The sequence below is a fragment of the Chaetodon trifascialis genome, chromosome 15, assembly GCF_039877785.1.
Source record: "Chaetodon trifascialis isolate fChaTrf1 chromosome 15, fChaTrf1.hap1, whole genome shotgun sequence".
Lineage (NCBI taxonomy): Eukaryota > Metazoa > Chordata > Actinopteri > Chaetodontiformes > Chaetodontidae > Chaetodon > Chaetodon trifascialis.
The window spans coordinates 2,086,461-2,110,379 of NC_092070.1; the positions used below are offsets into that span (position 1 = coordinate 2,086,461).

Genomic DNA, 23,919 nt, shown 5'->3' on the forward strand with positions numbered 1-23,919 from the left:
CAACCAAGCAAGAGCTCACAGTTTGACCAATCAGCTGTCCAAAGAGTGAGATCAGTTGATTGAATGAGTCAAGTCTGGTGTGCTGCTGCTTGGTTGGAAAGAAGACCTGCAGCCACAGCGGCCCTTTGTGGAACAGGTTGCTCATCCCTGGGGTAGAGTTACCCCTCTTTCTCTGGTTTGAGTTGCCTCCCTTTGCGAAATGGAAAACTCAGTTTCCTTCATTTCAGGCTTAACAAACCTGCTTTGTGAAACGAGCCCCTGGAGAGGTTGAAACATTGTACATTGTTTAGATACAGAAATTTAAGTTCATAACTGTCATATTCTAGACTCTAGAAGCAGCAGCACACCAGACTTGACTCATTCAATCAACTGATCTCACTGTTCAGACAGCTGATTGGTCAAACTGTGAGCTCTTGCTTGGTTGGAAAGAAGACCTGCAGCCACAGCGGCCCTTTGTGGAACAGGTTGCCCACCCCTGCTCTAGCCTCAGGCATGTCCAAACTATTCCACAAAGGGCCGGGAGGCTGAAGGTTTTCTTTCCAACCAAGCAGCAGCACACCAGACTTGACTCATTTCATCAGCTGAGCTCAGTCTTCAGACAGCTGATTGGTCAGACTGCATCCTCTTGATTGGTTGGAGGAAAAACCTGCAGCCACACTGCCCTTTGTGGAATAGTTTGGACATGCCTGTTCTAGACACAATATCATGGGAATCCTACTCAAATTTCATCTATGTTATAACATGTAAATGATGTGTTTACACAGAAATGAGCACACTCAGCTAGTAAAGCACTTTCTGAAAAAAACAAAAACAAAAAAAACAAACAAAAAAAAACCCCTCTGCTCAAGCCATAGTAGCACCAAGTAACCAAGGATGGCAAATGCATCAAAGAAAGAGCCAAGAAAATTTGATAAAATACTTGTCATACAGAGTGAGTCATCATGATGGATTTCTAACTCTGACCCCTAACCCCTGTCAGCAGTAATTCTTCTGTCCTCCACTCCAGCACTTTACACTTTCATGTTTTATTCTGTATCACAACCAAACCTTCTGACTGGACAACCTGTCGCACAGCATCCGTCATGACATCATCCCAGAGTAAATGTGTTGGAAAAGATTTTATTGGAAAAAAACAAAAAGTAGCGCTTCACATGAATAAAATATTACAATTTACATTTCTAATTTAAAAATATTTTTTCAATGACATCACACAGTCAATAAGAATAACAGCCTAAGTGTCTCTACCCAATCAGAACTAATCTGTGTGTCATGGGGTGGCCTCATAGCGTCTCTGTTGTCTATAGAGATCAAAGGTTGAGTGGATGTTGTGTGTTAATGGGCGGGGCTTGATGTTTACTGGCACTTCCTCTGGTGGGAAAGGCTTCTGTCTTAGGAGGTCAGAGGTCATGAAGAAGAGGAGGGAGGGGCTATCTAATGCCTTGTTTGCATGGCTGCAGGGGGTTGAGGCCAGCAGCAGTCTCTCTTGCAGCACCTGGCTGATGAGCTGATCCTCCTGCACGTTGATGCTGATCAGTGAGGTGAAGAGGGGCTGAGAGCGAGACACATTCACTACTGCAGACAGAGAGAGACAGCAGAAATCAAGGTTGTGACATAGAAAATGTACATACAATCCAAAAACCAAAAGTAAATGCAAACAAAAATAAACTAAGGTATAATTTAGCAGTCTACAGGGATGCAAACAGGGAAAGCTGAAAAAAGAGAGAGTTGGCCGCGGGTGGCAAGTGTAGCACTGCGTCTGACAACAAATACCTTCAGTGGGTTACTCATAAGGTGACAGAGATTAACAGGTAAATTGTTATCCAAGTCTTCAAATGTGCAATATTGTGTGTAAAGTGTACCAGTAATTGGTGGATCGCTCTTTTACTTGCATGGTATAATAAAAACATGTTAAACCAGAAAACATATAAGAGGCTCATCAGATCAATAAGAGACAGAGAGATTAAGCAATAACCAAATTCGTGTTTAATAACTAACAAAAAACTATTTACAATGACAGAGGTTTATCATTTTCCAATGAGAACTGATTAGCGCTTCATTTTTGATTTTTTTTGCAAGACCTCTAAAGCATTGCGCCTTGCAGCGTTCCTTTGTTTTGCTGCATGACTCTGGCATGCTACTTTCTCCGGTTCTTGTGCCGTCTTTTCAGCACTTTTGGCACTCACAGAGCAGCTCCTGCAGCCATACTCCACCTGGAATCCAAATGACTTTATTAATATGATTAGGCTATACAATCATAGTCTTGTCCAAGAACAAGGTAGCAACATAACATCAAGTAACAAAAAATAAGGTATAATAAATTAATATCAGCGATCACTGTTTGTGGTATTTGTGTACTGAGTACATGTACTGATTGTGTGAGTGTGTGTGTACACGTGTACTGTAGGTTCAGTGTCCACTACACCTGTCTCCTTCTCTTCTCCATCAGCCTCTCTGCTCTCTGTGCTTTGTCTTTCCCTCCAGCAGCCCTCATGTTCTGGCACAGTTGTCTGTCTACAACAGCAAACTTTTCATCTTCTCTCCTGAACATTGCAGTTGCTGTCATTCCCCTAGCCTTCATGTAGTACTTTGTTGTCTGGATGGCATTGAATGTGGTAATGTTCATGTTTGAATTTTTAGGGTTGATGATGTCTCCCATTAGATTGAATGAAGACTCCACCTTGAGTAATTTATTTCTTTGGTGCATAGTATACACCTAGCACATCCCTTTTTGTCAACTTTTCTAAAAAAAAGTCTGACAACGGGAAAGTGTGCTTAACCTGCTTCACCTCAATTGATGTGTCTAATTTCATCCATGACCATCTCCAACTGCTCTTACAACCTGAATCCAGCTCTTTGACTATGTGTGCGTCTTTCTCTTCAAACTCCCTCATTCTGAAAATCAATGCAGAGTTGATAAAGTTAGCTAACATAATGTCCAAAAGCAGCATGATTAAACAGTTAGCAAGTAGCACCCCACGAGCGTTACCATAGCAACAGGCACACACACTGCGTGGAGAGAAGCAGCTGACTAACGTTACAGTTGCTGCTTATAGCCTATAGCCTAGTTATTGTTGTAGTTACTGTTCATTGACAATTAATAATCACACTTAAATGTGCAACGCTTACCTCAAAAGTCGTCCCTCCGAAATCAGTACAGTCCTGCGGCGCCGTGTTTGCATGTCTGCAGTCTAAGTTGAGTGGTAATGCTTCAATTGACTTTCTCTTTCTTTTTACTTAGCCTAATTTTCTGATTTAAATTTCAGCAAAACTGTGAAAAAATGTAGATATATCTTCTCTAAATTCAAGCAGTACACTAATTTCATGGGGGAAAAAATCATGCAGTCATGCTTTCAGCTGGTAGGTCTGTCATTTTTACACACTCCAGTGGAGGTTTGTTGTTCCAGAGGCTTGTCTCAAGAAATCTGCAGCAGAGCTAGTTAGCTGTTCGATGCTGGTGGGCAGCAGGGTCCTGCAGTGTGTTTGGCTAACACAACTAATAGCTAATGGGGCTATTGAGGCTTACAGCTAATGAAGCTTAACACACAGCAGGACAGTTGAGTCTGAGTTTCTGTTCAGAGGAACATCAAGTGTAAATGTGTTTAATGAGACAACACAGTTTACAGTACTGCAGTGTTCCAGCTGAGTATAGTTCGGAGGTAAAAGTACTTTGAGTTTGGAGTTGACTTTACATCGCTGTTTATATTTTACCAGACTTTACAAACACATTTACTCCAGTTGTATCCTGAAGTACACTGATGAGGTAATCATAGTTTGCTAACCAAGCGCTTTACATATACCATGTCACTAACAACTACAGATGACAATAAAATGACAATGAAAATCTTTCTGATTAATGAATGAATACCATTACCACAGATTCAGCTATTATAAACTAAATGCTGAATCAAGCACCAGTAAAATTTACACTTCCTAGTGACATTACACTGAGCTGAATCTGTTATTTGTCCTGGTATAAAACTGTGGTGATGTAGTATCTGATCAGTCTGATCAGTTGCAGCAGCCCATTAATAACTTATTTTTAATTAAGGGGTGTGTTGGTCTAATAAAAAACTTCAGTGAAGAATGATCCAGGCATCTTTCTCGATCCTCCGAATGTAGGTAAGGACAATGAGAGATCCTTTATGATGTTGAGGCGTGAGACGACATGAAATGAGGAAAATAAGAAGTATCCTCTGTGTGTGTGTGTGTGTGTGTGTGTGTGTGTGTGTGTGTGTGTGTGTTTTACCTTCAGTAGCTCTGGTGTTAATCAGGTTTTTGGTCCTCTCAGACCTCTGTAGAGTCTCCTGAATGGCCTTCTGGGAGTTAAATTCCAGCCCCTGGAGGATAACAGACATGTTACCATGGTAACTAGCTCTTAGCCAGCTGTTCATCAGCTCAGTGATGATTTACTGACAGCCTACTGAAAAACAGTGTGAACCTGCAGTGACTGAAGCTCTGCCTTTAGAGCCAGAGTGGTGTTTAGGTCCACCCTCTCCAGGCAGTCTGGACCTTGATTGATTGTTGCAGCAGGATGCACTACCCCCTGTCTGGGGTCTCCAACAAGCATAGGAGAAGCAGAAAAAATGCTGTTATTTATCATTCTACTGATCAGTAACCACTGAGACAGTCTGACTGATGAGGAGAAAACAGAAATAAAAGCAATACACTACTGGAGACAACAAAAAAAAATATTTCAATGTAATTATTTTTAGGTTTTAAAAGACAAAAATCCAACACGATTCTGTTGTTGGGAGGTGGTTTTAAAATTTGCATAGAAGAATAATCGAGAATATAGTTTATTAGATGTTTAATAAAGCTAAAGTTTAAAGTCTCTAAGACCACTGAAAAAATGCTTACTTCCATAAGACATTATCATAACACATTGCCTTTGGCAGTACAACAGCTTGAAACACTTTTTGTAGCCAGCAAAAACTGAAAGCATCTCTTGTTAAGCGGATTTTCACCCGTGATTTCACCCATGAGAGCTTTTGCCTCTTGAAGTAGTCCATTGTGGATTTTGAAGTGTGTTTAGGCTCATTTTCCTGTTGTAGAAGCCATCCTCTTTTCATCTTGCACTTTTTTCACAGAAGAATGTGCAAAATTTGCAGGCATTGAATTAAATCCATTCTTAATTCCACCAGTAAAACGTTCCCAGTGCCAATGACAAGCCCAAAGCATGATTGAGCCACCGGGGTTAAGTATATTGCCCAAGGATACCTCATCATGCAGACTGCAGGGGCCAGGGACTGAAACCGGATGTTTTGATGAGTGGGTGACGACTCTAACTCCTGAGCCACAGCTCCCCTTTGTTCAGCCAGGGTGGGGAACCCTTTTCCTTTCAGGGGCCATTTCAGTTTCTATACCTTTCAAGAGCAATACCCAATTATTGAACACACACATCAAACTAACATCTGCAATGGCTGGAACTGCTGATGATGATGCTACTCGCTGCTGGTTTTCCAGGGTTGGGTTGGTCAACCTTCAATGGAGTCCTGGTATCAGTCAGTTTTGAAGAGAACTGCTCATAGTAGTAGGTTACCCCAAAAAGAGATGCAAACTTCAGTGCATGTCTCTTCAGAATAGGAAAGCCCTCAGAACATACATACAGTTTATAGAACTCTGAAGGCTGTTGCATCAAGCTCTGAGGTTGTCATTGCTTTGTATCTCAATGATTTCAAGTTGTAAGGCACATCAACTGGTTCCATGTTAAATGGTGGAGCAAATATTTTGTCCTGTAAACTCTTGCCAGTAGGAAAATGCTTGTTAACTTCTTCTAGTTGAACTTGCTAGTGCTTTAATTTTGCTTCAAATGATTCCACATTTGAAAGAATAGAGCTGAGAAGCTGGCTGGAGCTTTGGAGCTTAAGGTTCAGCTCTGAGAGGTATTTGTTATTTATGTCCACGATGAAGGCCAAGTCACACAACCACTTGCTATCATCAGTGATTTCCAAGACGGTTTTCCCTTCATCACCAGTAATTCCTCTAACTTAGGCACATTGGATTACATTTTACTTAAACAAAAAATAACTCTTTGAAAGAGCAACATTCCATATCAACTTTTCTGGACAGTCGCCATGATGCACCAATGTGACATCAATGTAACCACAAAGTGTGCACTGCATTCAGGGATTGGAAGGACGTGTTAGTCTACTATTCTGTTATTTTCTTTCATTGCATAAAAAATAGAGATAGCATAGAGATTTTTTGTATTTCAGTTACTTTTTTGTGTTCTGCATTTTTTTGTATTTTTATTGGAATATTTTCTGGTTTCTTTACTCCACTGACAATAATGACAATAAACTGAGTATCTTTGGGTTGTGGAAAAAACATTTGAGGATGTAAACTTGGGCTTGGTGACCACATACAGGGCATTTGTGGTGGCCACAGATTAACTTTTTGTGACAATATGCCACTTGGAAAGACATGTTAGTCTAGTATTTTGTGATTCTGTTAATGTCAAACCCTGCAGGCCTCGATTTATTCAGACACTCAGCATAAACTGTCAGGCTCTCATTACCATGGTGATGTCTTCTGTTCCTCCTCTGAGCTCTGATGTCAGGTTCCGGTGTTCCCGTGATGACCAATGGTTTTTCAGAACACACCTGCAGGAGACCAGACACACAGCAATATGACCACACATGAACACACACACACACACACACACGCACGCACACACACACACACACAAGGAACACAGGATTATGTCATCAGATACATAAACATCAGGGCTACAGGATGATATCGTCACCTGTGTGGTCTGCTTTCTTCCTGTCTGTCCTCGGGGGTGGGGCTTCAGTCCTGGCTGGTTACGCTGCTGATTCTTCTTCATGTGTGCATGGCCGGTCTTGGAGCCAGGGCTGAGTGTGACGGACAGGTCAAGTTCAGGACAGCAAGTCAGAGAGGAGGAAGAGGAGGAGAGGGGGAGGGGGATGGGGTGAGGAGATGGGGGAGGAGAGAAGGAGGAAGATCTTCTCATCCTAGCAATGAACAATAGAGTGAGACATGTTTATGTCTGTGATTTTCAGGGGAGTACTCCTTTAAAGGACATTTGAGCTGTTAATTACAAATGAGCAAGTTTCTTTCTTTCCAGGAAAAAATAACAACACACACCCAAACGAAAACACTAAAGAAACAAGGTGTGTAAATAAATGGGAAAAAAAAGGAATTAGAAAAGGCTCAAAGGGCTAGGGCTAATTAAGGAGTGGTTATGTAGCTAGCTACACGCTCCTAACAACACTTTCGGTTAGCTTGTTAGATAGCAAATGAAACCTTTTACCCGTGAGCTCTTGAACACAGATAACCAACTATCCTGTATGAAAGTTACTTCAACTCTGTCACATTCATTCAGTTTATGGCTGGTTACTGGACGAGGGTGGTTACAGTGCTGACATTCATGAATGAAGGCGTGTAAAAGCTGCCCTTGTTTTCATTAACTAAGTTTCTAGTGACGACTAAACGCTGTCATGATTTGTTTCTAAGAGTAATGTTAGCTACAGTTAACCGATGACGTGAAAACATCGATAACCTATCTGTGCTACCGGATTTCGTCCGGTCAGAAACGTTCCTCAGCAGCACCAGGTTCTCTCCTAAACAACAAAACCGAGACTGTCTCTCTCTGAAGATGATCTAAACGTTTACATTAGGCACGACTTCTTCCACACGAAATTTCTCTTCCCGCTGTTTCTTCTTCTTCTTCTTCTTCTTCTTCTTCTTCTTCTTCTTCTTCTTCTGTGGGGTTATTGGCGGTTGGCAAACCAACTCATGGTGCATTACCGCCACCAACTGGACAGGAGTGTGAACAAGAGATTAGGCAGGAAACAAACAAAACAAAACAAAACACAAAACACAAAAAAACAAAAAACAAAACAAAACAAAAAACAAAAAAAATAGATTCTGTTATCTAACTTAGTTTCTTTAAGGAATTTAACAATGTCATATTGTATCTTGCCTGCTGATTTCCCCAAAAGCCCTGTTAGTGTAAAGTCGTGATGTTTTGCCTTCCTTAATGACTGACTAAGACTTTTCCTCTGGGTGTCATATTTCTTGCAGTGGAGTAGTACATGTTCAACTGTTTCTGGCTGGTTACAGTGTGTGCAGTTTCCGGTAGGGTGTTTACCTATTTTGTGCAATGTATAATTGAGACCTGAATGACCTATTCTCAGACGTGTTATAATGTTTTCTTCCCTACGTTTGAAGCCCACCTTCCTCCCATCACCCACATGCCTTTGTATTTGATACAGGTGCCTTCCAGTTTCGCTGATGTCCCAATATTCCTGCCATGTAGTTTGTGTATATTTCTTAATGAATGATTTAACCTCAGCTTTGCTTAGCGGAACTTGCATGCCTACCTGTGCAATTCGGAGTGTTTGCTTGGCCAGAATATCTACCTGCTCATTTCCTTCCACACCCACATGAGCAGGGACCCAGATGTATTGTGTGATTATGCCCTTAATATGCATTCTATACATTATTAGGTATATTTCATTGACTATATCCATCCTGAATGCTGATCTGCCTGATCTAATTCTTGATAGTGCCGAGAAACTGTCTGATGCAATAACTGTTTTTTGTATTTCTCTCTCCTCTATGCACTGTAACGCCAATAGTATAGCCAGCAGTTCTGTGGTGTATACTGAGAGATGATCTGATACCCTTTCCTTAATATGTGTTCCACTCACCGGACTATATACTGCTGCTCCTGCACATCCTATATCTGGATCTTTGGATCCATCTGATAAAAATAAACACTGAATCTGAGAAATGCTGGTCTAAATAATTCTGGACCATATGCCATATAGGATGTTTCCCTGACTTCTCCTTCAATTCTTGCTGTATTTTGAGGTCTACTTTTGGCAAAGGAAATAACCAAGGAGGAATGGAAGAGATTGGGACTGTGGGGCTGTACTGCAACTTACTCAGTCCTATGGTTCGTGCTTTCACGTCACCAATCCAACCAAAACTCCTGAAATTAGTTTCATTGTGTTCCCAGCAGTCTGCTAAGATATTCTTGGCAGGATGTTTATCACCATGCCCTTGCAGATTGACCCAGTATGCCAACATTAGCTTAACTCTCCTAATTCGCAGAGGCAACTCTCCCATTTCCACCTGCATCGCTGACACTGGAGATGTTTTAAATGCTCCGCTGCAGATTCTTAGGGCCTGAGCTTGCAGAACATCCAGCTTTTTCAAATTTGACTCTGCTGCTGACATATACGCTATACACCCGTAATCGAATATTGATCTCATGAGTGCCCAGTATATATTTTGTAGAGATGATCTACTTGCTCCCCACTCCTGTCCTGCCAAACACCGAAGAACATTCACGACCCTCTTACTTTTTCTCACAACTTTCCCTATGTGAGTGCTCCATGTAAGCTTCTCATCAAACCAGACCCCAAGAAATTTGATGACTTTAACCTGTTCCAGATGTTGTCCATACAGTCTTAGTGAGAGTGGAGTAATTTTATGCCGTCTTGAAAAGCAGATTACTTGTGTTTTTGCCACTGACAATCTAAACCCCCACTTACTTGCCCACCCCTCCACCTCAAGTATTGCAGCTTGTATTTTCCCTCACATGATCTACATTTCGACCTCTTGCCCACAGAGCCCCGTCATCCGCATACAAAGATTTCCCTACACTTCGTTCTACATTAGAAAATATGTCATTGATCATTATATTGAATAGCAATGGACTACATACACTACCTTGTGGTGTACCATTCTCTACCTCATATATACTGGAGTGTTCTGCCCCTACTCTCACTTGTATTTTCCTATTGATTAAAAAATCTAAGACCCAGTTATACGCTCTCCCACCTATTCCCAGTGATTTTAATTGAATGAGAAGACCCTCTTTCCAGAGCATGTCATATGCTTTTTCAACATCAAAGAAGACAACTATCACCACTTCCTTATTGGTCTGTGCTTTCCTGATGTCTGACTCTAAGCACAATACAGAGTCCATTGTGTTTCGACCCCTACGGAATCCACTCTGATATGGGGACAGAAGAGCTTTATTTTCTAGGAAGTATATTAACCTCTCTGTGACCATTCGTTCCATGATTTTACATAAATGCGATGTCAAGGCAATAGGTCTGTAGCTAGATGGATCTGATGAGTCCTTTCCTGGTTTTTGAACTGGTACTATTATTGCTTGTTTCCACACTGAGGGAAGTTGACCACACTCCCAAACCCTATTAAATAACTTCAACACTATGTCTTGTGCATCCTCTGTCAGGTGTTCCAACATTTTGTAGCATACACCATCTGTGTATGCCACCATCGGTAGTTTGACGAGCACTAATGATAGCTCTTCTCAGCTCAAACACACTAAAAGGCAAGTCTAATAGATCTCCTGACACCTCCATTTTCTCCAGTATGCTGGGGTTCCTTCTTAAGGTTTTACTTCTACTCTGCCTGGCTTCCTCTGTGAGATTGTCTGAACTGTGAACTTTCCTAAATGTCTGGGCTAGAAGTTCAGCCTTTTCCAAGTTGTTGATAGCCATTTTGTCACCACTGTTTAATACTGGTAATTCATAGTTTCTTCTGACCCCCCCCCCATTCTCCTAATCATGCCCCAGATATCTGATAGCTGTACTTCACTTCCAATACTGCTGCAATATTGCCTCCAAAATGTGTGTTTTTGTGATCTTATTGTTCTCCTTACTATTGCCTGGGCCCTTTTATACTGCATTAGAGCATCCTGAGAATGGGATTTTTTGAGTTGCCTAAATGCTTTATTTCTGTCTTTTATGGCTTTGCCACAGTCATCATTCCACCAGGGCACATTCTTGGTACGTCTATTTCCTGTGCTTTTAGGGATTGCTTCCTCAGCAGACTGAATTATTTCATTAACTAGGTCCTCATTAAATATGTTAACGTCCACCTGGTTCTGTTCTTGAAGTTTATTAAATCTGCTTGCGCTGATCTTTTGGAAAGCATCCCAATTAGCATTTCCCAATTTCCATCTAGGTATTTTCTTTTTGTTTCTGTTTCTGTTTCTGTTTCTTCTTCTTCTTCTTCTTCTCCTTCGTCTTCTTTTGTTTTTATTGGCGGTTGGCAAACCAGCTTCTAGGTGCATTACCGCCACCTACCGGACTGGAGTGTGGAGCATTAAATTGGCAGGATAAAAAAAAAAAAAAACTAGATTCTTTCTAGTACTCTGGTTCTCTTCAAAGATTTATATAATATATAAATATGGATACATATTATGTATCCATATATTCTTCCTGATGTATTGCCAAGTAAATTCCTTAGCGTAAGAGTGTGTCCTTCCTCCCTTAGTACTGATACCAGTTCCCTTCTCTCTTCTTCATATTTACTGCAGTGTATGAGAACATGTTCAACAATTTCCGGTTTATTAGTGTTCGCACAGACCAGTGGGGTGCTTGCCTATTCTATGAAGCGAATGATTTAGCCCCATAGGTCCTATCCTGAGTCAGGTCATGACTCTCCCTTCTCTTGGGCTCCCGCCTCGTCCTCTGCCAGCATCTACATATCTTTGAATACTGTGTAAATGTCTACCTGTGTCATGTAGGTCCCAGTGTTCTTGCCAGGAGTTGCGTATGTGATCCTTTATGATGGTTGTAACCTTTATTTTACTTAGTGGTATGGGTATGTCAATTAATTTATGTTTTATTGATTGTTTGGCCAATATATCCACTCTCGTTACCCGTGATCTCGTTACCCTGTACCCCTCCATGATCAGGAACCCAAAGGAAGGAAAAAGCCAGCCCTCTATTGCATAATCTCAGTAGGACATTCAAGATAGAGTAGATAATATCCTGCCTGCATGCTGACTCCCCAGACCCAATACCGATGATTGCCGATAGGCTGTCTGAAGCAACCACAACCTCAGGCTGGTTATTTGCTTCTACCCACTTTAATGCCAACATTATTCCTAGTAATTTGACTGTGAATACGGAAATATGGTCCGTTGTTCTCTTTTTTATTGCAATGTCATACTGAGGAATGTACACGGCTATGCCTGTACGTCCGGTTTCTGGGTCTTTTCACCCATCTGTAAATATGAATAGTTTACCTTGGTGCTGATCTATATGTTCCTGTACTATTGCTGCTATTGGCACATGTTGAGGTTTTTCTTTTAACTTTTTCTGCAGACTCACATCTATTTGCAGCAGAATGATTTTCCAAGGGTGTACATCCGATATTGGGACAATGGGGCATATTTGTAACTTGTGCAGTCCCGCATTTTGCGCCTAGCTCCCAACAGTCCTGCAGAATAGCCTTTGCAGGGTGTGAGCTGCTGTGTCCTTGTAGGTCAATCCAGTATGCAACATGAGTTTAACCCTTCTCATCCGGAGAGGCATTTCCCCCATCTCTACCTGCATTGCTGCCACTGGAGATGATTTAAATGCACCGCTGCATATTCGCAAAGCCTGAGCCTGTTCAGCATCGAGTTTTCTGAGGTGTGTGTCTCCTGCAGACATGTAAGCAATGCACCCATAATCTAATACTGCTCTCATAAGAGCCTGTTTAGTAGGGATGTCCTACTAGCTCCCCAGTCTCACCCTGTTAAACATCGCAGGATGTTGTTGATCTTTTTGCATTTGTATTTTACTTTGTTAATATGTTGACTCCAGGTGAGCCTCTCATCAAACAGCATCCCCAGAAATTTAACTACACTGACTTGTTGCATTATTTGTCCATAGAGCTTCATGGTAACTGGTTTGTGACTTTTGGCAAAACATACGATTTGTGACTTTTCAATTGACATTTTAAATCCCCATTTATTTGTCACCCAATTGTACATACTGCCACCTTATTTATCTAACTTGATAAGTAGACCCTCTTTCCACAACATATCATATGCTTTTTCAACATCAAAAAATACAGCTAGTACCATTTCTTTATTTGTTTGAGCTTTCCTTATTTCTGCTTTCAGACATAATACTGAGTCCATTGTGTTTCTGCCCTTACGAAACCCACTTTGGTGTCTTGATATCTGCTCCCTACTCTCTAAATAGTGGGTTAACCTTCTCGTTACCATCTGTTCCATGGTCTTTCCTAACTGTGATGTTAATGCAATTGGCCTATAGCTGGACAGGTTTGATAGGTCTTTACCTGGTTTTAATATTAGGATGATGACTGACTGCTTCCATGCTGACGGGATTTTACCTGTATTCCATACTTTATTGTACAAGTCTACAACTAATTCCAGAGCACTGTCCTTCATGTGGGTTAGCATACTGTAACATATGCCATCTTTTCCTGGTGTAGTTTGCCGTACCTGCGAAATGGCTCTTTTTAACTCAAACAGTAAATGGCAGATGGCAGAAGGTTTTCTCCTGATGGAGCCCTCTTATCTTTTATTCCTGGATTTTGAGCCCAAAATGTTATCTCTAGTCAGCTTAGCCTGTGGTAGTAAATTACCTGAGCTGTGAATCTTTACGTATGTTTTAGCTAGCAATTCTGCTTTTTCTGTATTACTGACGGCCTTTATGTTATTGTCGAGTAACGCTGGTATTTCTAAGTTTTTCTTAATGCCACTCATCTTTCTAACCATATGTCCGCTAATTGTGTTTCCCTCCCAATTTTATTGCAGTATTGCCTCCAGTATGTACGTTTTGTTGATCTAATAACTCTTTGAACTGTTGCCTGTGCTCTTTTGTATTGTATTAGTGTTTCTGTTGTGGCCATGGTTTAGCGATCTGCTCTGATTGGTTCTGTGTATTCTTTCAGGGCTGGAGCGAGGAAGGGGCGGGGCTGATCATTGCTGGGGTTTGAGCTTCTACCTGACACACCTGTCACTAATTGCCGCTAATCAGGACTCCCCTTCTTAAGCAGGCTTCTCCCACACTCTGGTGCCAGATGATACCCGTGCTTACGCTCGTGTTCACATCTCAGTGCCAATTGCCTGACCCCTGCCTCGTGTTCTCCAGCCGTTTGCCTTTGTGCACGCTGAGTGACTTTTGTGAGTTTTTGTTCCTGCCTGAGTGCTATCCCCTTGTGGAGTTTTCTGTTTAAGTGTCTGTCGAGTTGTTCTCCAGCGCTTGTTGTTTCTTTTGTGTACTGTGTGCTGTTTTTCCCAGCGGAGTTTTTTCCCGTCCTCCCTGAGTTCTTACCTGAGGCTGTCGAGTTTCTCCAGCACCTGAGTTTCTTCTTACCAGTGAGTTTTTCCCCCAAGTGGTGATTTTGAGTTTTTTGTAGTGGCTGTTGAGTTTTCCCTCCAGCGTTTTGTTTTTGGACCTTTTGCCCATGTGCATTTCTTTATCGGAGTTTTGTGTTTTTTCATTAGAAGCTGACGAGTGTCCTCCAGCAGAGACCATCATCTTCGTTCCTGTTTATTGGCGCCCTCAGTTGTTTCCTTCTTTTGTTGTTACTTTGAAATAAACTGTGATTTCTGCCGCTCTGCATCTGAGTCCTGTTTCAGAGTCCGTCACAGTTTCCAGGGTATGATGAGCCCTTACCTGTCTGAATGCTCTATTTCTCATTTTGACTGCTTTACTACACTGTTCATTCCACCACAGCAAATTCTTTTGCCTGTTGCCTCCTGTGCTTTTTGGCATCGTTTTCTCGGCTGTCTGCATCATGGCTGTAACCAGTTTTCCCTTAAGTTCCTCAATATCTGTTATGTTTTCTCCTTTCAACACATTACAACTAGCTTCACTTAATGTTTCAAATGCATCCCAGTCAGCTTTGTCCAACTTCCATCTTGGTATATTTCTTGCCCTATCTTGCTGTATGTCGATTCCTATTCTGATTAGTATTGGATAGTGGTCGCTACCTACTGTGGACTGGTTTAAGACTTCCCATGTACTAACCCCTGCGATTACCGTAGATGTGGGAGTGAGATCTATTGCACTTTCTGTGTTGTGAGAACTGTTATACCTCATACCCTCTCCGTTATTGATGCACACTAATCCTCCATCATCTAAATCAGGGGTACCCAATACGTCGATCGCGATCTACTGGTTGATTGCGATCTACTGGTTGATCGCAAAGGTAGTGTGGGTAGATTGCACGGCATTAAAAAAATAGATGTCAGCCTATCATCCATCCTCACAATGAAATTTGTCACTTGATTGACATACAGGACAGCCAGTCCGACATCTGACCTTTTCTGACACATGGGTCACCGCGCATGTGCATGCAACGGCGCTAAGTGCTGCAAAACTCTAGCAAGCTAGCGAGTTGCCAAGTTAGCCTTCAATTTATTTCTTCTAAACGTAAGAAAGGGTATAAAAATGAGTGGGGGAGCTGGACCAAGTAAGAAGCCAAAACCTTACCACTTCCATACGGAGTGGGAGGAGGACTTTTTTTCACTATGTCATTTTTGAAGTGCGTTTGCCTCATCTGCCATCCTACCATCGCTATACCGAAGAAGGGAAATGTGGTTACTGTCCGTCAGTTACTGTCCAGACTATGCATTCCTGGCTGATTCCATTCAGTGCAGGTCATCAGAGTACGGTAATGACAAAAAAAGGTCCAGAGTTTTATAATGCAATATGGGTTCATGCAGTTATGCAAGGTACACCAGCATATTATTATATGCTGTACATATATTGTATATTGCATATTATTATATGCTGCATATATTGTACATATGAAGAATTCTTAATATGTTTATAAATAAATGCATGTTTTGCATTTTTATAGTGGGTAGATCATTTTGACTTGGTCATTTTCTAAGTAGCTCACATGCTGAAAAAGTGTGTGCAGCCCTGATCTAAATACTCCTCTACTATAACCCCATTTGCATCTGTGCTGCTACTTCCCCATAGTGTAAATCCCTGTGCATTCTCCCACTGACAGTATCCATTACATCCCTATTTAGCTTTTTACATGGATTATAATAGTTCACTACAGTTAAACTTCTTTTTCCTACCCATACTTTAATAACAATTGACTAGTTAGGTTGTAATTAATCCCATTCCTCACAAATGTTGCCACCCCACCACCATTTCCTGTTTCCCTATCATTCCTAATTGCAGTATAGCCATTAATAACAAAGTCCCACTGTGGTTTTAACCATGTCTCTTGTATGCATAATACATGGGGTTTATCTGATAAATCTGATACAAACTTTTTAAATTCTTGACCGTTAGCAATGAGGCTCCTTGCATTCCACTGCAGGATAACTATGACCATGAGGAGCCACCAGCCCATGACTGCGAGTGTGATGTCTCATTGCTTAACATTTCCTCCACTGTTTCCCACTTTAATCCTGTTATCCTAAGGTATTTCTCTGCTGCTTTAAATATGATCTTAGTTTTCTCCCTCTTCCTGTCCATCTGTGCAGAGCAATTAATCACCTCCACTACAAACAGCGCAAATTCACTTTTACTCATAATTAACTGGTCTTCTTTCACAGCACACTTGGCACATCCTCCACATGGTTTGCTGTTATTGTCTGCTTCCGTCACTTTAGAGGTGTCTGCCTGCCTGGGCACTTACTTTATTGCCTCTGCATATGTAATCCCCCGAGAGATTTTGATTTTCTGTATTTCTGTATTTCTGCTGCTCTCTTGCTAGCTACACACCCTCGATAAGCCGAGCTATGCTCTCCCCCACAATTGCAACATTTAAGTTTTTCTCCCTCTCCACACTTCCCATACTCACCCGCACATCTACCGTATCTTTGTTTGCCTTTGCAAACCACCGCTACATGGTCATATGACCTCATAGCTCATATACCCCATGTACACTCTACTCGGTAGTCTGACTTCATCGAATTTGATCATGATGGACAAACTGTCACACTTTTCCCCATTCTTGATTGTTTTCAGCCGCTTTGCTTCTAGTACTTTCGCCCCTTCAATATTATCTTTAACTTGTTCAACTGATACAACCAAAGGTATTCCAGAAATGACTCCTCGGGGCAGCCTTTTGTCCTCTAACAGTGAGCATTGCACCTTCTTACCATCAATTTTACTTATCCGAATGGCCTTCCCTTGCTGTGCACTATCTTTGCAAAATATTAGCAGCGAGCCATTACGTAGGATTTTAGCATTCTTAACGGTTCCAAGCAACCTATTTATTGACTTTGTAAGCAAAATAGGATTCCACTCACCAAACGAAGCCCCGCCTTGACAAAGTTTTATGCTAACTTTATACTCCTTGTTCTGCCCTGTTGATCCTATCACACTTTGTTCAGTGTCTGATCCCTCTGCACTCCCTGTTTCAGTCTGCTGACGATGTTTTTTTCCATTTTCGCCTACTATTTGGTTGCTGCCCTGCAATACTCCAGATGTCTTCACTCCCGCCACCTCCTTCAATTCCTCCCATCTCACTTCCTGATCCATCACTTCCTCCTGCCATCTCCTGTCCATTCACAGTCCAGTCGTACCAACCACCAACCCTTCTTCATCTTTTTCTTCTTCTTCTTCTTGTATTTATTTGGCGGTTGGCAAACAACGTTTGGTGCATTACAACCACTTTCTGAAATGAAGTGTGGGTCTGGTCACTCCTACCTAACAACCTCTTGCTTAACCCATTTCTCCCCAAAAATAAAAATTTAAAACATAATTCACAAGAATTTTTCTGCAGTATGTCTCTAGTGCTTAAAGGAACTCCCTCTCTTTGAAGTTGCTGTATTAATTGTTGCCTTGCCTGATTATATTTAATACATGACTTTAACACATGCTCTATGTGTTAGGACCTGGCAGTGTGTCTCTCCCTTTTGTTTCATTTTCCCCTGTTTTCCCCAGTGTGTTTTGTCTGTCTGTCTCCCCCTGTCTGTCCAGGACCATGCAGTAAGGCTGCGCCTGTCAGTCAAGCTCCACCTGCCTGCCTCCTCTCACACCTGCAGATCATCAGCTCATCACCTACTAATCAGCAGCTGCATATAACCCAGGCTTTTCCCTCCAGTACTCGTCAGATCGTCTGCTTTAGATTTTTAGATTAGATTAGATCGTCATTTAGCCTTTCCATTCTGCTTATTTTATACCTGGGTATAACAAATGCTGCACCCACTTTGTTATTTTCTGCTTTTGATGCATCTGTATACACTATTACCCTATTACCATAATTATCTTTGATATACAGCTCTACTGGATAGCATGGTGGCACAAGTGGTAACACTGTCACCTCACAGCTAGAAGGTCTCCGGTTCGAATCCCGCTGTGGGTGGGGTGGGGTGGGGTGACTCCTGGTCTGCCGAAGAGGAATGACGGACCAAGATGGGTCAAATGCGGAGAATTAATTTCACAATAGCATGGCGTGTGCATGTAGTGTGTGTGATCAATAAAGTACAGTTTCTTCTGTTTCTACAACAGAGCTATTGATTTCCCCAGTGTTAAGTTCTATACGGTCTAAATCAACTACAAGACTTCCCATCATCGACAACGGAGCTGCTGGGAAGTTGACTGCAGGACTCACTTCAATGTTATGCAGATGCATTTCTTCAACTTTTTTAGATATGATCCATCCAAAACTTCTGGTCTGTTTTTTGTCTCTGTCCTGACATTTAAGAAGGACAGATAAGCATATATGATCTTCCTTATGCCCCTAGGTTTGCCCAGTACACTAATGTTAACGGATCCCTTCTGATATGAAGAGGCATCTTCCCCATCTCAACCTGCAATGCATTTACAGGGGTCGTCCTCTTAGCTACACAGCACAATCTCAATGCTTGACTCTGAATGACATCCAATTGCTTTAAAAGAGTATTGCAGACCTATACGCTGCACATCCATAGTCAAACACTGATCTTATAAGTCCTATGTATATAGTTCTTATGGCAGGCCTACATGCTCCCCACTCAACTCCTCGCAAGCAACACATAACATTCAACACTTTTTTACATTTGGCTATCATTTTCTGGATATGCACAGACCATGTTAACCTCTTATCGAACCATAAACTATATTTGAAATTGTCAACTCTTTCTAGAGCTTTACCTGAAATTTTTAGAACTACCTCTTGGTTAAAATTTTTCCTTGTAAAGAATATAGTTTTAGTCTTGTCTATGGAAATTCTGAATCCCCACTCAATAGCCCATTTTTGATTTTCCTTCCTCTATTCCACATAGCACCATCATCTGCAAATAAAGCCACCTTAATAGACCCCTCTATATTCATAAACACATCATTAATCATTACCAAAAATAGTACTGGACTAATAAAACTGCCTACTGAACACTCTTTGCTATAAAACCCACTGATCTTAACTATGCTCTTCCTATCTGCTAAAAAAATCCCTGACCCATTGGCACATCCTTCCTTTAACACCTAGCATTTGAAGTTTGATGAGAAGGCCCTCCCTCCACACCATATTATAGGAAGAGAAAAGATTGCCAGCATTGTCTCTTTATTTATATGTGCCATCCTTATCTCATCTTCCAGGGCAACTACTGGGTCCATGGTTCCTCTACTTTTCCTAAAACCACTCTGGTAGCTCTGCATTAGACCTTTTGTCTCTAACCAGAAAACCAGCCTATTGTTGACCATCCTCTCCATAATCTTCCCCATTTTTGGTGGCACGGTGGCACAAGACACAGCCTAAGGGGGGGCCTTTCTGTGTGGAGTTTGCATGTTCCCCCTGTGTTCACCTGGGGTATCCTCCACAAAAACTCCCACTAAAAACATGCAAGAAGATCACCACCTGACCAATGGTGACAAAAAGGAACTGGCAGCCCACCGCTCCTGGTCTGCCGCGGAGGAAGGACTTACCAGGATGGGTCAAATGTGCAGAAAATAATTTCACGAAGCATGGCGTCTCCTCCCTGTAGCATGTGTGTGCTGTAATTAATGAAGTATATCTTAAATCTGGGACGTTAGTGCAATTGGCCTGTAGTTACTGGGATTCTTACCATCTTTCCCTGGTTTCCTAATTGGGATAATTATCGATACCTTCCATTCATTTGGAATAACACCTTCTATCTAAACCTTATTAAACAAACGTAACACTACATCTTTCCCTTTGACACTTAAATTCTCTAGCATAGCATAACAAATCCTATCTTTCTCTGGCGTAGACTCATCAACTTTCCTCAATGCCCTATTAAACTCCTGTATAGAAAATTCTATATTTAACATCCCACCTTCCCCATCATCCTCATATAACTCACCTCTATATTTTGCCAGGTATTGGTATTGTTGCTTCCCTCCCATTGCACTCCTCTTGAGTTAAATTTCCTGAACTGTGCACTAACACCTTTGCTACTGCCTTAGCTTTCTCTCTGCTATTAGTAATAATATTCTAATTCTGTTTCTAATTCTTCCCTTTCTCCTTTGCTCTTCATTTTTGCATTTTACCAACAGTCTCCCATCCTGCAGTACCCTAGCCATTTCTACATTCCCAAATGCTTTCTTTAATCCTGTCATCAGTGCAACCAAACCAACTGTAGCAATGTCTTTACCTTCCTTGAACTTTATGACCACCGTTCACCTTTAAATCTGCCCCTTCCTCTACTCTCCTACGCACCTCTCTGTTTGCAACACCCGGCTCCTCTTCAGATTTTCTTTTATTATCCTCATGACTACTTATTCTCACTCTCCTTAACCCTTGCCCACAGAATCTCTGACTACTTCTAAGGTCAGAATTACTGTATTCCATACGACTCCAATCCTCCCTATCCTCATCAGGATCCATTCTAAAATCCAGACCCAGTCACAAATCAGAATATGCCAATATACCGCAAATACTGATTTAATGAAAATTTAGAAATTGCTGGATTTCAAACAAACTGCCTCTCCGCATCTAAACTCTGCTTCTTCTTCTTCTTCTTCTTTTTCTTGTCCCTCTTCTTCTTCTTCTTCTTCTTCTTCTTCTTCTATGTTTAATGGCCGTTGGTAAATCATTTTGAACACACTTTACCACCACCAATTGACTGTTGGTCTGCATACTTAATTCTACATGTTTAGCAAAGATTACATACAGTGCTTAACAAAGTTAAGCCAAAGTAAGGTTTATGCCACAGCTGCCCTAAATTAACAGCATTGGTAATTACCAAAATCATTTTTTATGTTTCTGTAATACGCCAATATGTAGAAGCTCTTTAACCGAAATTATATTTTTAATGCTAAATTATAATTATTATTGTTATCCATGAATTTTCAAATTTACTGATTTACAAAAAACTTAAAAAATAGTAAAGCACATTATTATTTCTTGATTATTATGTCAAATTATAGTTATTAACTTGTATTCCTGAACAGAAAAATTAGTATTAGTGTTTGAATGTTATGCTTGATTAATTTCTGACTTCTCAGAGAAGCCCAGTGAGCTGGCTCCAATTTGGGTATAAAAAGGTGAATTCAGTAAAATGCTGAGAGCTCACTGAAAATGAAAGAGTCCGCATTTAAGCACTTAGTATTAGAGACAGAAGGAAGACCACTGCTGATCTTCTGAGAAAGTCTCCAGAATGATCATAAGCAGATGACCGACGGAACAAGGCTTAAAGGGAAGAATAGCTGCTAAGAAGCAATTATTGAGGCCTGCAGACATTCAGAAATGCCTCAGATTTGCCAGGGAGCACAAACACTGGACTGCTGATGACTGGAAGAAGGTACTCTGGACGGACAAGTCCAAGTTTGAACTCTTCGGTCAGCATTGTCGTGTTTATGTCCACAGAAAAACTGGAGATTTTGATGCCAGATGCATTGCACCCACAGTGAAACATGGTGGAGATTCCATCATGGTATGCGGTTCCATTTGTGGAAACCGCATGGGCAAATTAGTGAAAATTGATGGTATCATGAACAAGACTGTCTACCGCAACATCTTCGTGCATCATGGAATCTCTTTTGGATTGATTGAGTGGACTGATCTGAATCTGATTGGGCATGGGTTCATATACCAACAAGACAATGACCCCAAGCATACTTCAAAGCTGTGCAAAGACTATTTCAATCAAAAAAATCAATCAATCAATCAATCAATCAATCAATCAATCAATCAATCAATCAATCAATCAAAACTTTATTTCTATAGCACCTTTCATACATAAAAATGCAGCACAAGGTGCTAAAAGGTGTAAAAACATAACATAGCAATATAAAAGCTTCTACCCCTCCCAACACACCCGCAGACATACATCATAGACACACCCACCTGCACACAACCACACACACACACCCCAACGAAAACGGCAGGGCACTGAGGCATCATGAGAAGAAAAAGGAAAAGAAAACCACCTATGGGGAGCTCATCCGCACTGCGAAGGATCAGCGGCCGTGGCCACAGGGAGCATCGCCGCAACAGAGACCCTCGACCCAGACAAACTGGGGTTGACTCCACACGCAGGGCAGAGCCCCCCAGTCCTCTGGGCCCAAGGGGTCCCCAGGACGACGCCCCGGCGGGCAGACCAGACACCCCTCCCAGCACGGAAGCCCCCCATGAGGAAGCACTGGAGCTAAAACCTAAAAGACAATAGACCTCCGTGTTAGCCTGAGAGAGAAACGGGCAGACTCTGGCTATATTTTTAAGATGGTAAAAACCAATCTTTGTTATATTTTTAATATGAGGAATAAAACTAAGCTCAGAGTCAAAAATGACGCTCCTTCAGGACCAATAACTAAAACCTCTGTATTATCCTGGTTGTGCTGTAGGAAGTTTGCTGCCATTCATGACTTAATGTCTAAAATACATTTTAAAAGGGTATCAATAGGCCCCATGTCATCAGGAGGCACGGCAATGTAAAGCTGTGTATCATCAGTGTAGCTATGGAAGCTGATGCCGTGTCTCCTGATGACATCCCCAAGGGGAAGCATGTAAAGATTAAAAAGTACTGGACCTAAAATTGATCCTTGGGGCACCCCGCACTTCATTTCACAGGTTCCAGAAGAACATGTAACCAAACTTACATAGAAACAACGGTCTGTGAGATAGGAGTAAAACCAATTAAAACAGAACCAGAGAGGCCCACCAGGTTTCTGAGTCTATTTAGGCAAGGCAAGGCGAATTTATTTATATAGCACAATTCATACACTAGGCAATTCAAAGTGCTTTACAGAAGCATAAAAATACATTAAAATCATACATTTCAAAGAAAGAGAGTAGAAGAGAATAGAAAAATAAAAATAAACTACAATTAAAGGAAAATTAAAAACAGAAGCCAGTAAAAGACAATAATTTAGCATTTAGAATGATTAAAACCATTGAGCAAATACATTTACTTTAAGTAAAAGCTGTAGCAAATAATGTTTTCAACCCTGATTTTAAATGAGCTGACACTTGGTGCAGACCTCAGGTGTGCAGGGAGAATGTTCCACAGGTGAGGAGCATAATAACTGAAAGCTGCTTCACTTTGTTTGGTTCTGATTCTGGGAACACACAATAGACCTGTCCCTGATGACCTGAGGGGTCTGGATACCTCATATGGAGTTAATAAATCTAGAATATATTTTGGTCCTAGACCATTTAATGCTTTGTAGACCAACAGTAAGATTTTAAAATCTATTCTTTGACTCACAGGAAGCCAATGTAGTGATCTGAAGACTGGTGTGATATGGTCCATTTTTCTGGTGTTTGTAAGGACTTGTGCAGCAGCATTTTGAATCAGCTGTAGTTGCCTAATTGATTTTTTGTTTAGGCCATTAAAGACTCCATTGCAATAGTCCAACCTACTGAGAATGAATGCATGATCCAGTTTTTCCACGTCTTCTTTGGACAGACATCCCTTGATTCTGGTTATATTTTTCAGGTGGTAGTAGTCTGATTTGGTAATCAGCTTTAAATGGTTGTTAAAATTCAGGTCCAAATCAATAATTACACCAAGATTTCTGGCTTTATCTGTTGTTGTCAGTGACATGGAGTTAAGTTGAGCACTGATCTTTGACCATTCATTTTTGGGGCCAAAAACAATCACTTCTGTTTTATCTGCATTAAGCTGAAGAAAATTCTGGCACATTCACCCATTGATTTGATGAATACACTCATTCAGTGAAAGTAAGGGACTGTAGTCATGCGATGACACAGAAATTTAAAGTTGTGTATCATCTGCGTAAGTATGATAAG

General features: G+C 41.2%; 1 protein-coding gene across 4 annotated transcripts in view; it reads right to left on the reverse strand.

The window, feature by feature from the left end:
- Window positions 1–1,103: 1,103 nt before the first annotated feature.
- Window positions 1,104–23,919, reverse strand: part of ppp1r35 (protein phosphatase 1, regulatory subunit 35) — a 372,490-nt gene continuing 349,674 nt past the window's right edge. For 2 of the 4 annotated variants that reach the window (XM_070980479.1, XM_070980478.1), the window contains exons 2-6: window positions 6,749–6,977; window positions 6,518–6,602; window positions 4,439–4,554; window positions 4,247–4,337; window positions 1,104–1,572 (exon numbers count right to left, since the gene is read on the reverse strand). In XM_070980479.1, coding sequence (XP_070836580.1) covers window positions 1,268–1,572; window positions 4,247–4,337; window positions 4,439–4,554; window positions 6,518–6,602; window positions 6,749–6,977 — 826 coding nt within the window. In that variant the 3' untranslated portion in view covers window positions 1,104–1,267. Of the gene's footprint in view, window positions 1,573–4,246; window positions 4,338–4,438; window positions 4,555–6,517; window positions 6,603–6,748; window positions 6,978–7,538; window positions 7,718–23,919 lie in introns of those variants that run through there. The other 2 variants (XM_070980480.1, XM_070980481.1) reach the window with 2 other exon arrangements.